The 15,209-nt window shown below is 46.6% G+C and overlaps 1 protein-coding gene across 1 annotated transcript in view; it reads right to left on the reverse strand.

Moving 5' to 3' along the window:
* Positions 1-15,209, reverse strand: part of HSD17B2 (hydroxysteroid 17-beta dehydrogenase 2) — an 88,327-nt gene that overhangs the window by 32,685 nt on the left and 40,433 nt on the right. The window contains exon 2 of the mRNA XM_068259454.1: positions 3,818-4,030. Within this exon, the coding sequence (XP_068115555.1) occupies positions 3,818-4,030 (213 nt within the window). The remainder of the gene's footprint in view (positions 1-3,817; positions 4,031-15,209) is intronic.

The following is a 15,209-nucleotide window of genomic DNA, read 5'->3' on the forward strand; positions in this document are numbered from 1 at the left end:
AAGAAGGCCACACTTGTGTAATAATTGTCCACAAAAAGATGGTACCCCTTCTGGAACAAGGGTGACACCAAGTCCCACACAACCTTTCCACTGCTCCTCAGGTAGTCAGGGCATCCGACCGGCTCCAATTTTGAGTCTTTTCCCTCATAGACCCTAAAATAAGATGTATAGCCTGTGGCCCTTTCACAGAGCTTATACAGTTTCACCCCATACCGGGCGTGCTTGCTTGGGATATACTGTTTGATGCGAAGGCGCCCGGTAAAACGTATGAGGGACTCGTCTACGCAGATGTCCTGGTCAGGGGTATAAGCATCTGCAAATCTGGATGACAGGTGGTCTATAAGGGGTCGAATTTTGTGGAGCCGGTCAAAAGCAGGGTGGTCACTTCGATGACAGGTTTCGTTGTTATTGAAGTGCAGGAAGCGCAGGATGTTCTCAAATCGTGTCCTGGACATGGCAGCAGAGTACAGGGGAACATGATATGCTGGGTCCGTAGACCAATAAGACCGCAACACATTCTGCTTTAATAGTCCCGTGTGAAGGAGAAGGCCCAAAAAAATTTTTATTTCGGAAACTTGGACTGGTTTCCACCAAAAAGGCTGGGCAAGGAACTTTTCCGGATTGGCGGTTATATATTGTGTGGCCTTACGGTTGGTCTCTGCCACAATTAAGTCTAAGAGATCCTGGGCGAAGAACAGATGGAAAAAGTCTAGGGCCGATCCTAGATTATCTGTCTCCACCTGGACTCCAGACTGGGCGGTGAAAGAGGGAAGTATGGGTGCGGCAGAATCAGGGGATTGCCAATTTGGGTTTGCCAGCACCTCTGGTAAACTAGGGGTAGTACGGGCCCGTCTTCTTGGTGGCTGCGACTGGGATCTTACTGCACGTGCCACCGAACCAGTTTCAACTTCCATGCTGGTGCTCGCCACTTCACCAGGGTCTACGGAAGTACTGGTTCTAGGTCCAGGAGATGTTGTGCTGCTGGTGCCTGCCCCACCATGAAATCTCAGACCAGCACGAACACCACTCTGCTGCCCTTGAGGCCGATCCTGCGCCACCTGCGGTCCAACAACATGGGGTGTGGTACTACTGACTCTAGCCGGGACCTCAACCTCGTCATCACTATCGGTCAGTGAGCCACTGCTCAATTCAGGTTCAAACTCTGACCCGGAAGATTCGTCGAATGAGGCGTCCCAATCGTCCTCATCCGACTGGGCCATGTACCTGAGAACCTCATCATCGGAATACCCCTTTCTTGCCATGGTGGACTGCTAAATTTAGGGGGTATTCCTCTGAGACTACCCAGAAAAAAAGAGCACCTACCTAGCAAAAGGGAGTATTTGAGAGGTAGAAAGCTGTGGTCACTGAGTGTTGATTAAAAAAAAAAATCTAAACTGAGGTTTACAGTGCCACAGCTATTGTACAGTGTTTTTTGCAGTGATCAGAAAAAAAAATCTGTCACTGCGGTGGGGCGGGCTGAACGCAAGTGCAGGCGAATGATCAGGCCTGATCGGGCAAACACTGCATTTTTTTGTGGATCCTAGTGACCCTAATAGATCTGACTGCGATCAGTAATGATCACTTACAGATACTATATAGTACCAATGTTGATTAGCGACAGTGATGACGCTAATTAGTGACTGTGGTGCAGTGGGCTGAGTACTAACTGACACTTTCAAAGGGGCCTAGCTAACTGGCCTAACTGCTAACACTAGTGATACTAAAAAAGTCACAGTTGTTGTCACTGTTTTTAGATCACTAGGATAGTGACAGGGGGGTGGTGGCGAGTGGGGAATCAGAGGCAATCAGAAACAATCACAGGGCAATCGCAGGCCAATCACAGGGCACTCAATTCATAGGACAATCAAAGCCAATCACGGGACAATCAAAGCCAATCACAGGCCAATCAAAGCCGAAAACGGGACAATCAAAGCCAATCACAGGCCAATCAAAGCCAATCACAGGCCAATCACGGGACAATCAAAGCCGATCACGGGACAATCACAGACCAATCAAAGCCAATCACAGGGCAATCAAAGGGCAATCACAGGGCAATCAAAGCCAATCAAAGGGCAATCACAGCACAATCACAGCCAATCATGGGACAATAAAATATGATGTCAGCACAATCAAATACAATGTCAGCACAAATACAATGTCAGCACAAATACAATTACAGCACAATCAAATACAATGCACTGGGAAGGGGATTTGGGGGGGGGGGGGGGGGGTCTGAGGGCGATCTAAGGGTGTGGGTGGTTGAGTAGGTGCTGCACGGGGCAGACTGGGTCCTGATCTGGTGGGTGGCAGACACAGGGGGTGACGATAGGAGATCAGTGAGGGATTACAGGGGAGAATAGATGTAAACAATGTACTGGGGAGGTTATCAGGAGGGGGGGGGGGGTCTGAGGGCAATCTGCGGGTCTGGGTGGGTGATCAGGTGCCCCCAAGGGACAGTTTAGGGTCTGCTCTGATTGGTGGTGGTGACAAGGGGTGATAGACAGGTGATCAGTGGGTAAGGCAGCTATACAGCTGTATACAGTATACAGGAGGGGGTCTGGGAGGGGGGATCTGAGGGTAGGGGGGGTGATCAGGGGACCCTAGGGGGCAGTTAGGGATCTAACCGAGGGGATAGCGTCGCTAGATAGTGACAGGGAGTGATTGATGGGTTTTATGGGGGTGCTTGGGTGCAAAATGTGGTGTGCTGGGGTGAGCAGGGGGGTTCTGAGGGCTGTGGTGGGCGATCGGGGGGTCTGTGTGGGTAAAAAGTGTGCGTTTTCACTTAGCTGCAAGGCTGCCTGTCCTCTCTGATAGTCGCACGACGAGTGACCATCAGCTGAGGAGGCAGCCAGTATAATACACTTTGTTACAATAACAAAGTGTATTATACACTTCTCATTGGCCCGATCGCGCTGTTTGAAACCTGCCGGCGCTGCTAATTGGCCGGCGGGTTACGGCGCAGAGTGGGCGGAGCCAGATGCTGGCGGTAGATCGCGTCATTGCTGACGCGATCTCCACCTAACCATGCCTGCCATCGCCGATGGGCGTATTGCGGTCGTTTGGGCCCAGCCCTTGCCGCCGCCCATCGGCTTAAGGCGGTCGGCATGTGGTTAAAGGAACACCAAGCCTTTTCAGTGCTGCTGAGGAGATTTTTTGTCTAAATCAGGATGGTATCATCCTGATTTAAAACTTCTTGCAGGTTCACTTTAATAATTTTCCCTGCCATCAGGGGTTCACCTGACATTTATTAGTACTGAGGTGCAGACTAGAGATGATTGGAAATGCCCACATCCGATTCTGCGGAAATTCCAATTTCCACCAATGCCAATTTCTGATTTACATTTTGTCCAATTTTCCATTTTTTGAGGAGTATTTTATTAGTCATTTTTTGCATCAGAGAAAGCAAAAAAAATTAAAAATAAATCGGAAAAGCAGGAAATCAGAAAATCTTGTGATTCGTCTAAAATTACCATGGTGATCTGATTTTTGCAGAAAAATTCTGCATTCTCTGATTGGTCCAATGCTTCCGCGTTCTGTGATTGGTCCAAAATTACCAAGTCGCGGTAAATCAGATTTCCGCAGAATTCCGATTCCTGTTTTCCATTTTCCAATCAAAAAAGGCAATTTCCGATCGGAAATGCGGAAATTTGAATTCCTCGAAATCCAAATATGCACAGCTAGTTCAGGCCTTTAGGGTGATCTACCTCTACTTGACCTCACCAGCCAGGAACAGAAGCACTAAGCCCTCCGATATGCTTGTACATTGTGCAGGTTGCCAAACTCTACGTCTTTGGAGACATTCGATAAAGTTTCCTACCTGAGTCTTGCACTTGACGGTTGATTTCTTGGTAGGCTGCCTCAATCTCTCCAGAATTGGTAACATCTAGTTGGATTAAGCACAGTTTTGACGAACAGAATCTTCTTAATTCCACAGCTCCGGGCCCGTTCTTGTCCAAAACACCAGCGAAGACCAGGACGCCTTGTTCATCCAAATATTTTGCTAAAGCATGCCCAAAGCCAGAATCACACCCTGGATGTAATAAAAGTGACAAAATGAGCGTGACCCAGCCAAGATAAACATCTTTCCCAGGGCAGCCAGGAACTTGACAGGTTATGGAACAACCACAGAGCAGGCCAACCGAAAAATGAATAACAATAGAAAGCAAGATCGCGTCATAGCCCATGTGCCCATAATCCTATAATTCACAGATAATCCTTTAATATGCCAGAGACCAGACAACACTGCTAGTCTTTTCATTGTTCCCGAGACACGACATTTGGCATCTGCCTGCTTTCTAACTGAGCTTGAAGACAACAGGAGTTATGCTAGGCACACACCATACAATTTCTGGCATATTTACCTGCCAGATCGATTACTGTATTTCCAACATGTCTGATCTGAATTTCAATAGATTTTTTGATTTTCCGATCTTTTTTTAAACATTTTTTCAATCTTTTTTTTTTTTTATTGATTTTCGTTTTGTTCTATGAAAACGATCAAAAAAACAATCGAAAAAAATATAAAAAAACGATTGGAAAATCAAAAAAAAAATCGATCCAAATTCAGATCAGACATGTTGAAAATAATCGATCTGGCAGGTAAATCTGCCAGATAATTGTATGGTGTGTACCTAGCATAAAATCTGCCTTGTTGATAAAAGGGCACTATAGTGGAATTTCTATAGGAATACCGTAATTTATGAAATCTCCAGCATCTGCTATTACAGAACTACAGAGAGGCAGAGACTATTAGGGGACACCTGTAAATCTCCCAGCATGCATCTTGCTAGGCACATTCTCAGGGCAGGATTTACCATAAGGCATTGTAGGCACATTAATAAATAAAGAACTTTTGTAGGATATCAACCTCCAATTATATCCACCGTCTCACCTATTATAACAAACCATATCTTATAACAAATATCATAGGGAGCCAGGTACTATGAATTTACAAATTTATTAACGTATCAATTTTATTTTTAAGCATCAACTTCACGCATTAAAATCAATTAAAACTCTTCTATTTAGCAACCTACAATGAGGAATTCCCTGGATCTATATAGGTGCACCTATAATTAAACAGTTACCGGTAATTGCATTAAAAATTGATTATTTTCTTCAGGCCCCTTTAAGATTGCACAGGTTATTCCATTGAGTATAGCTATATTGGTCACCAAAAACAATGCTCTTCTTGTCCAAACCCGTGTGCCACTACAGCACGCCTCTTACAGATAGTAATACGCTCTCATTACGTCCACATATAATTAGTGTACAACCCTGTAGCCAAAGCAACAACCAGACTGATTAATGAGGTTACTTTTTCCCCTTGCTTGAAACGCCATGCAGTACTGTGGACACAACTCGAGCACCACTCGTTCACTGTGTATAATTCACAATTGGCCGGCAAGTCAGTACTCACGCTACCAGTATGGATAGCCGCTGGGCTTTGAGCCGTCTGAGGACAAGTTGCTGATGTCCGTTCATTTTCCGCACTGAATATTCAATGCAACCCTATGACTTAAATAGCGATATGAACTTGAAGATATTCCTTTAGAGTGATATCTTTCTGCATTCTTGAAAGTGTCCACAAGATGGAGCCCTTACTGATTCTTAAAGTGTTGCTATACGTCACGCGTAACATACGCAGTCGTCCGTACCTGTATAAAATCAGGAAGCAGGGCAGACTGACATCACGTCTGAAGAAGCCGATTGGGCGAAACGCGTCACGTAAGTGCGCGTCACCACGCTAGTCCTCCCGTGCCTCCGCTCTCTTCCTTGGTTAGCCGATGCACCTAGACGGTGCTACATAGCGCGGAAAATGAACAGACATCAGCAACTTGTCCTCGGACGGCTCACAGCCAAGCGGCTATCCATACTGGTAGCGTGAGTACTGACTTGCCGGCCAATTGTGAATTATACACAGTGAACGAGCGGTGCTCGAGTTGTGTCCACAGTACTGCATGGCGTTTCAAGCAAGGGGAAAACGTAACCTCATTAATCAGTCTGGTTGTTGCTTTGGCTACAGGGTTGTACACTAATTATATGTGGACGTAATGAGAGCGTATTACTATCTGTAAGAGGCGTGCTGTAGTGGCACACGGGTTTGGACAAGAAGAGCATTGTTTTTTGGTGACCAATATAACTATACTCAATGGAATAACCCGTGCTATCTTAAAGGGGCCTGAAGAAAATAATCAATTTTTTGATGCAGTTACCGGTAACTGTTTAATTATAGGTGCACCTATATAGATCCAGGGAATTCCTCATTGTAGGTTGCTATATAGAGAGTTTTAATTGATTTTAATGCGTGAAGTTGATGCTTAAAAATACAATTGATACGTTAATAAATTTGTAAATTCATAGTACCTGGCTCCCTATGAAATTTGTTATAAAACATTGTAGGCACATGCCTACTGGCGCTTGATGATGAAAAGGTGGCTACTTAATGCTAAGGGACACCTGTAGTTACCAATGACGGGCAAGGGAAGGGAGAAGTGACAGCTGGGCCAGCCAGTACACTTGTTGTTCGGTTTGGCAAGAGTTTGTAAGTTCATGGAGGGAGAAGTGTAGGGTGCCAGGACATCTATGCTAATAGGCTCCTGTGATGTAAATCCAGGCCTGCACATTCTTGTAGGCAGAATCACATGGTCAACAACCCACCCTAAATATTTTTTGTACATTTTGTAAAATAATAAAAGTGACACCAAAATGACTGAATAAAAGCAAAGTTGCACTTGGGGAGGGCTTACACTTACATGTGCAAAAAAAAAAAAAAACAAGCGTCTTTCCACATACGTTTTTGTGTGTTTTTTTTTTTATGCATTTGCATGTTTTATATCTGCGTTACACCTACATTTTCATTGCGCGTTTTTTGCATTTTCATTTGCAGTCAGAAGACAGGAGCAGGAAAAACATAATTGGGCATATTTTACATTAAAGCGACACATGAGTGCCAATTAAAAAAAAATAAAAAATGAGTGCGATTGTTATATGTGAAAAAAATAGCACAGAATGTTCACTATGCAAAAAATCTTTAATGTTTTTACCAATGGTAGTAAGCCCATAGGAATACATCAGGTGACCTGCAATATACGATTTTGCATTGCATGAAAACGCATGCGGAAAGCGTGAAACTTGCCTTAGCGCTGCAGCCACATGTGCAAAACCTAAAGCCTCTTACAATTATAATGGTTCTGCGGCAGTAGAAGGGTAGGAACACACTGGGCAGAATCACATATGCGTTTTCCACTATGTGCTATGGAAAATGCATATGCGATTCTGCCTAGTGCGTTCCTATCCAAAGTCAGCAGAGATTATATATGAATGTGAACCTGAAGCGAAATAAATAGAAATCTGTAAATGGAATATAAGGAGAGATATTCCAGGATCATCGATAACATCAGTCGGGCAGATAATGCACTACAATACCAAATTCATTTTACTAGACTTCAAGATTAACCTTCCTGGCGATACAATAAAATCCCCAGGGAGGCGGCGCAGCACTTTTTAATTTTTTTTTTTTAAATCATGTAGCTAGCCTAGCGCTAGCCTACATGATAGCCGCTATGCAGCGGCATCCCCCCACCCCTTCCAATCGCCTCCGGCGATCAGAGCAAGCAGGAAATCCCGTTCAGAATGGGATTTCCTGTTTGGCTTCCCCCGTCTCCATGGTGACGATCGGGATGACGCCATCGACGTCATTCATGTCATGGCATCTGGGGGAGTCCCGATCCACCCCTTAGCGCAGCCTGGCGGTGATTGGCCAGGTTGCGCACGGGGTCTAGGGGGGCAACTAACGCGGCGGGTAGCGGTGAATCAGCGCGGAGCGGCGGCGATTGGCTTGTACACGCAGCTAGCAAAGTGCTAGCTGCATGTAACAAAGCAAAGTGTGGCAATCGGCCCACCAGGGGCTGAGAAATCCTCCGCCGCGGCTTACCCCGAGCTCAGCTCAGGATCATCGCCCAGGAGGTTAAAAAGGGCAAATGAACAAACAATACACCTCTACAATAAAGGGGGTCTAAAGCCAAAAATAGAAAGAAAAAAAACCCACAGATACTCACCTAAGGAGGGAGAAGGCTCTGAGTCCTATAGAGCTTTACCATTCCTCTCCTCGTCATTAGAGATGGCCCGAACGGTTCGATCGCAAACTTATTCGCGCGAACTTCGGTGGTTCGCGTTGAAACTTGAACTATATACGAGTTCGACCTTCCCCCTATACTACATCATTAGGGTCAACATTGACCATCTACATCACAGTCAGCAGACACAGGGTAGCCAATTAGGCTACACTCGCTCCTGGAGTCCCTCCCCCCCCCTTATAAAACGCAGGCAGCATAAGCCTTTTCACTCACTCGTGTGGCTGCAGTAATTAGAGAAGGGAGAGAACCTGCTGGCATAGGGAAAGCTTAGTTAGGCTCTTGTGTTAGGCTTGTTAAGTTGCTCCTTGCTGATACTTATTGCTAAAAATCACTCCTCATCCTCAACAGCTCTTTTGAGAGCTTATGTTGTTCTTCTGATCTATTTTTTGTGTGTGTGTGTTTGTGTGTGTGTCCCACAGACACATGTGTTACATATACAGCCCTGTCAGTCAGTCGCAGCTGCTGGCCCTTGGCAATTCCTACTGTGCCACTGCCAGGCCCAGCACATTCAGTGACTACCTGTGTGTGTGACAGCTGCACATTTGTAATACCAATCACTGCATACCCACCTGTTCAGTGCACCCACCTACCTACGTGAGCGAACGCAGTGTTATATACCACCAGTCACTGCACCTGTTTACGGTACCTGTGTGTGTGACAGCTGCACATTTGTAATACCAGTCACTGCATACCCACCTGTTCAGTGCACCCACCCACCCACATGAGCGCACGCAGTGTTATATACCACCAGTCACTGCACTTGTTCACGGTACCTGTGTGTGTGACAGCTGCACATTTGTAATACCAATCACTGCATACCTACCTGTTCAGTGCACCTACGTACCTACCTACGTGAGCGCACGCAGTGTTATATACCAGTCAGTCACTGCACCTGTTCACGGTACTTGTGTGTGTGACAGCTGCATATTTGTAATACCAATCACTGCATACCTGTTCACTGCACCTGTGTGACTGCACATTGTATTAGTCATGTCAGTGCATACCTTTCACTAATATGGGCAAAACAGGCAGAGGCAGAGGCAGGCCACCCAGCAGGTCTGTTCGAGGTTATGCTGTCGTGATTTTGTGCGGCCCTGGACTAAAGTACAGTGTTCAGAAGCAGCGTGCCAACAACCCCCAAGTTTGTCAGGACGTAGTTGACTATTTAACACAGAACACCTCATCTTCCGCACGGAAGCTTTACATATCTTCCTCCTCCTGCTCTGATTCTGGCACTCCACTTAACACTCCTTCTGCAGCCACCACCAAAGTGCCATCACCCCAGGGCTCAGCGGTGTGGAATTTTTTTTGTGTGCCATCTGTACTCTCTGCCACCAAAAATTGAGCTGTGGAAAGACCAAGACCCGCATAGGGACAACTTCCTTACGAAGGCACATGATGACAAAGCACAAACTGCAATGGGATGACCACCTGAGGAAAAGCAGCACACAAAAGCAAAGCCACCCACCGCAGTGGAAGATACCAGGCCGCAATTATTTCTCAAAAAAGGCGATACCCAAACTGTACCGTGATATTGAAAGGCAAGTGGTGTCATCTCTGGCACACAGCGTTGGGTCAAGGGTCCATCTGACCACGTGGTCTGCAAAGCATGGTCAGGCCTCCCCGAAAGACTAAGTCAGTCCTCACACACAGCATCTCTGCCTGCACGCCGTGTGACTGCCTGCCCCAAGACTAAGTCGCTCTCCACACAGCACACCACTTGCCTCTCAACTTCACGGTACAGTTTGGGTATCGCCTTTTTAGAGAAATAATTGCAGCCTGGCATTTTCCACTGCGGTGTCCCAATGAACACCCAGCATCTCTGCCTGCACGCCGTGTGACTGCCTGCCCCAAGACTAAGTCGCTCCCCACACAGCACACCCCTTGCCTCTAAACTTCACGGTACAATTTGGGTATCGCCTTTTTAGAGAAATAATTGCGGCCTGGCATCTTCCACTGCGGTGTCCCAATGGCCACAAATTTACGGAAGGCCTCAGAGTCCACCAGCTGGTATGGTAACAGCTAGTGAGCTAACTGTCAGACGCCGGGCAAGGGGGTGACTGGCAGAAATTGGCTTCTTCCGCTCAAAGATTTTCTTCACAGATACCTGGCTGCTGTGGGCAGAGGAGCAGTAACAGCTCAAGGTCAGAGGTGGAGTGGAGGAGGGTGGCTGTGAAGGTGCAAGGGAGAAAGCGGCTTAGGATGGTGCACCTGAAGGAGGAAGAGTAGAAGGAGGGTGGCTTTTCTTTTGTGTGCTGCTTTTGCTCAGGTTCTCTTCCCATTGCAGTTTGCGCCTTTACTCCATGTGCCTTCGTAAGGCACTTGTCCCTACGGATGGCATTGCTCCAATCTGAGGCAGAAACATTAAAAAATTTCCAAATCGCTGAGCCCCCCTGGGGTGATGGCACTATTGTGGCATCAGCAGCTGACGTTGAAGGGAATGTTGGCTGGCTGTTCATAGGTGGCGATACACGGCGCCGGACACTGCCACCAGCTGTTTCTGACGATGAGCTCCCCCTGCTTCTTTCAGGAACTCGTCTCCTCCTACTCCTCTCTGACTCCCCCTGTGAACTGTCATCTCCTCTTTTCGAAACATACGGTACGTGGGATCCGTATCATCGTCATCATCATAATCATCCTGCCCAGCTTCGCTTGCCTCAGACACCTCCAAAACTGCACCAACAGCAGGTACTTCATCATCAACCTCCGCACACATTACGTCCATAGTGTCGCCTAACATATGAGGTGGTGTAACTTACTTAGCGCCTTCATCTGGTTGTAACAATAATGGTTGTGTATAAGTGATTTCCCCACCAAATAACTCCTGCGAACTGTCAAATGTAGCGGATGTGGTACTTGGTGTAGCGCTGTCGGCTGTGGAAGAGGAGGTGTTCTGTGTTAAATAGTCAACCACGCCCTGACAATCTTGGGAGTTGATGGGACGTGCCTTCTTCTGAGCACTGTACTTTGGTCCAGGGCCGCACGAAATCACATCACCACGACGTTGCATAGACCTGCGGGTGGCCTTCCTCTGGGTCTGCCTCTACCTCTGCCTCTACCTGTTTTGTCCATATCGGGGGGGGGGGGGGGATGAAGTGAAAGGTATGCACTAACTTGAGTAATACAATGTGCAGTCACACAGGTGCAGTTAACAGGTATGCATGGTGTGGTATATCACACTGCGTGCACTCACGTAGGAACAACAGGTAGGTATATGCAATGATGAGTATTACAATGTGCACCTGTCACACACAGACAGGTACCGGACAGGCACAGTGTTACTGTGTGCGCTCACGTAGGTGGGTGGGTGCACAGTGAACAACAGGTAGGTATATGCAGTGGGTATTACAATGTGCACCTGTCACACACACAGGTAGTAGTCACTGAATGTGCTGGGTCTGGCAGTGGCACACACAGTAGGAATTAGCAAGGCTTTCTATGCAACACAAGTGTCAGTGAGACACACACAGAAAAAAAAAAGAGATCACAAGAACAAGATTAGCTCTCAAAAAAGCTGTTGTGGGGTGCTTTTTTAGCAATAAGAATCAGCAAGGAGCAAGCTAACAAGCCTACAAGAGCCTAACTAAGCTTTCCCTATGAGAGTCTGCAGCAGCTATCCCTTCACTAATTACTGCAGGCACACAAATGAGTGAAAAGCCTGACGCTGCCTGCCTTTTATAAGGGGGGGGGGGGGGAGGGCCTCCAGGAGGGAGTGTAGCCTGAATGGCTACAATGTGCCTGCTGACTGTGATGTAGAGGGTCAAAGATGACCCTCATGATGCACTATGGGGGCGAATCGAACTTCCGGAAAAGTTTGCGGTTCTCCGTGATCGCGAACCCCGGAAGTTTGCCGGGAACCATTCGGGCCATCTCTAGTACCCACTATTCCCTTTAACATAGGTAGCAATTTTAGTGTCAATAGCATGTATGGGGGCTTTGGTATTAACCTCCAAACTCGGCACAAAATTACGTGAAATCGCACGAAAATTATGCACATTCTTATGCGAAATTACGAATGACTAGGAAATCAATTTAGTTTGCAAGTCGTAATTAAATATAGGCATAACTGCGAACATTTACGCAAAATTTTGCAAAATTGTAATTATGCTGATTATGTAAGATGCAGATATTTGAAACTGTTTTGCGTTCGCGTTGCGCATGTGTGGAAGCGTATTTTGTCAATACACTTCTGTGCTCTTTGTATTTTCGTCACAGGAAGTGTGCACTAGAGGGCCTAACTTGTAGCTTGGCTTGTAGCCAGAAGTGAGATTACAGCACATTGCCGCGGTAAACTCCAAAGGCTATTTTTAATGCTACGGTGTGGTGCGATCCTCCGATTGCACTGCACCTACAACGCTTGTTTGTAACCTGCCTCAAGCTGTTGTCCTTCCTGCCAATTATCCCCCACGAAGCCAGGCCTGGCACATCCTCATGTCTCCTGGCTCCACCTTCCAATATGGAAGCACTTAGGACCACTGAGTTTCCCCCTGGGTCCAGTCTGCATCTGCAATATACTATAATGGAATCACAGCACTCGAAGGCCTCACAAAACCAGATCCGTGCTGGAATCTAATCTGCATGTAATATTCCCATAGTGACCGTCACAAGCAGGAGTTATACGGTTTCCTACAGAAGGCTGTTAGCGGAGAGCAGGCTCTGCGCTCCCTTATCTGGTGACAGAGAAGATGAGTGAGCTAATATGAGCCCAGCACGCTCTACCGCATTAAACTGTCCTCCTCCCTCAGCTCAGATTTACTAAGTCCATTCCATGGTAGCGGCACAACTAAGCAAAAAAACTATCAACCAGGAGAGTCCAGATAAAACGACATTAATAAAGGCCCCACAGGATAAAGCGTGATGGAAATTCCAAAAATATCGTATTACATTAAATCCTGATTATCAGAGATGAGCATAACGTTCTCCAGTGACCCAGAAACACAAATAGACAGAGCCAATCACATCCCGTCACTACTGGTTCATTAAAGCGGGCCTGAGCTCAGAACTTCCTCTCTGCGCTAAAAGGTAAGCAACAGCATAATAACCTTTAAAGAAAAGCATTTCTTTGTTACAGCTGATACAAACCCTGTAATAAATCTGCAGTGTGTCTACTTCCTGCTTTCATGGATGCAGACAGAGGGTTAACATCCTGTGTTTAAAAATTAACTGCTCTGCCAAGACAGCCAGCTGACAGAGCTAAGAGATCAAATTACATTTGTGACTAGTCACAGATGATGGTGAATTATACAGGCTCAACTCTGTAAATACATAGAGGGTGCATTTCTCTGTTTTCCTTCTGTCCTGTGCAAGAGTTCAGGTCCACTTTAAAGTAAACGTGTAGGAAAACAAGTGAATAGACGGAAGCCTTTGGATGATCAAGAGGCTTCGCCTGTCCCACTCCTCCTTGGCGCTCCTCTGCTGTCCCCTCCGCAAAACTGCTTGTTGATGGCTTGCACTTGCCTAGTTGAGCAGCACGGTGGCGTAGTGGTTAGCGCTCTCGCCTTGCAGCACTGGGTCCCCAGTTTGAATCCCAGCCAGGGCACTATCTCCAAGGAGTTTGAATGTTCTCCCTGTGTCTGTGTGGGTTTCATTCGGACACTCCGGTTTCCTCTCACACCCCAAAAAACATATAGATAAGTTAGTTGGCTCCCCCCTAAATTGGCCCTAGACTACGATACATACACTACATGATATAGACATATAACTGTGGTAGGGATTAGATTGTGAGCTCCTTTGAGGGAAAGTTAGTGACAAGACAATATACATACTGTACAGCGCTGCATAAGATGTCGGTGCTATATAAATACTAAATAATAATAAAAAAATAATAATAAGGCGGACCCACCCGGGCTCTGAAGAAAAAAGCCGAGACCAATCAGACCCGTGCTACTGCGTAGGCAGAGTACGGCCGTGCTTCGCGGTCCTTGTGGCTGAACGGCTTGGTGGAGAAATCTCTCCCCTCCCCAAACTTCACAAGTTTACTTTATGGATTTTATTGCTGTTGTGTACAGTGGCGTATCTAGTGGATGCAGGCATGACTCATGCCATGGGCGCCATGCCTGCTCCCTCATACTGCACCAGCATACTGAGAGATGCCTTACGACCTATACTGGTGTGCCATTTACCATGGGGTGCACCTCTCATTACCTTTACTGGGGGGCTACATATACCAGGGGACATCTCTCTACCTATACTGGGGGTGGGCTACCTCTCACTACCTATGAGTGACACCTCTTACTACCTATACTGGGGACACCCCTCATTACCTATACTGGGGGGCTACTTACACATTCAGGGACATAATGAATTCTGATATTTGGGTAACCCAGCTGCTTAAGCAACAAGTAACTTCTGCAATATACCACACAAAAAAAACACAGACAATAATGTATATTTGCAAGAAAACCATAATGTCTCATGGAGTCCTCAGAGACAGGAAGTGAGGGGGAATCTCTCCAGTGGGGACACAGACAGAAATAACATCCTTCCCAAAGGCTCTAGCTGCTTTCCACAATATAGTAGAAAGAGGCACCCAAAGAGTAGTAAAACTGTGCTAAAAACAGCAAAAATTGTTTGCCGAGAGGCGTCTCACACTCGGCTTGTATCTGCTTTGGCACTGTATTCGGCCTGAGGAAGTGGGCAAGGACCGACGAAACCCGTTGCCTAGTGCATATTAAAGTTCCTTTATTCCCCATACCAATGTGTAATCCTTGAGGTTCTTCTTAGGCGACTCTTTCCCCCTTCTATTACCCACCCTTCCCCGGTAGAGGTGTTCTACGTGGTTGGGCGTTTTATCCCCATAACCATCTGGAATCTCTTAACAAGAGCGCAACCACACCCAGTGGAGCTGGACACCTGAGTGGAGTTCGGTTTGTTGATCTCCACTTGCCTTCAGTGGCCCGTATGGTACACAACCCTCCTTTGTGAGTACCACAAACCACCACTATATATTTTACTCAACACTGTGGCTTACTGCACCATTGGGGCTCCCATTGTCTCACATCTACATCACAGTAGAATCCCTTTATAATAAGCGCCAAGGGACCGGGCCACATGGTTTACTATATCAGAAGT

This window comes from Hyperolius riggenbachi, chromosome 11 (assembly GCF_040937935.1).
Source record: "Hyperolius riggenbachi isolate aHypRig1 chromosome 11, aHypRig1.pri, whole genome shotgun sequence".
In the NCBI taxonomy this organism is placed as follows: domain Eukaryota; kingdom Metazoa; phylum Chordata; class Amphibia; order Anura; family Hyperoliidae; genus Hyperolius; species Hyperolius riggenbachi.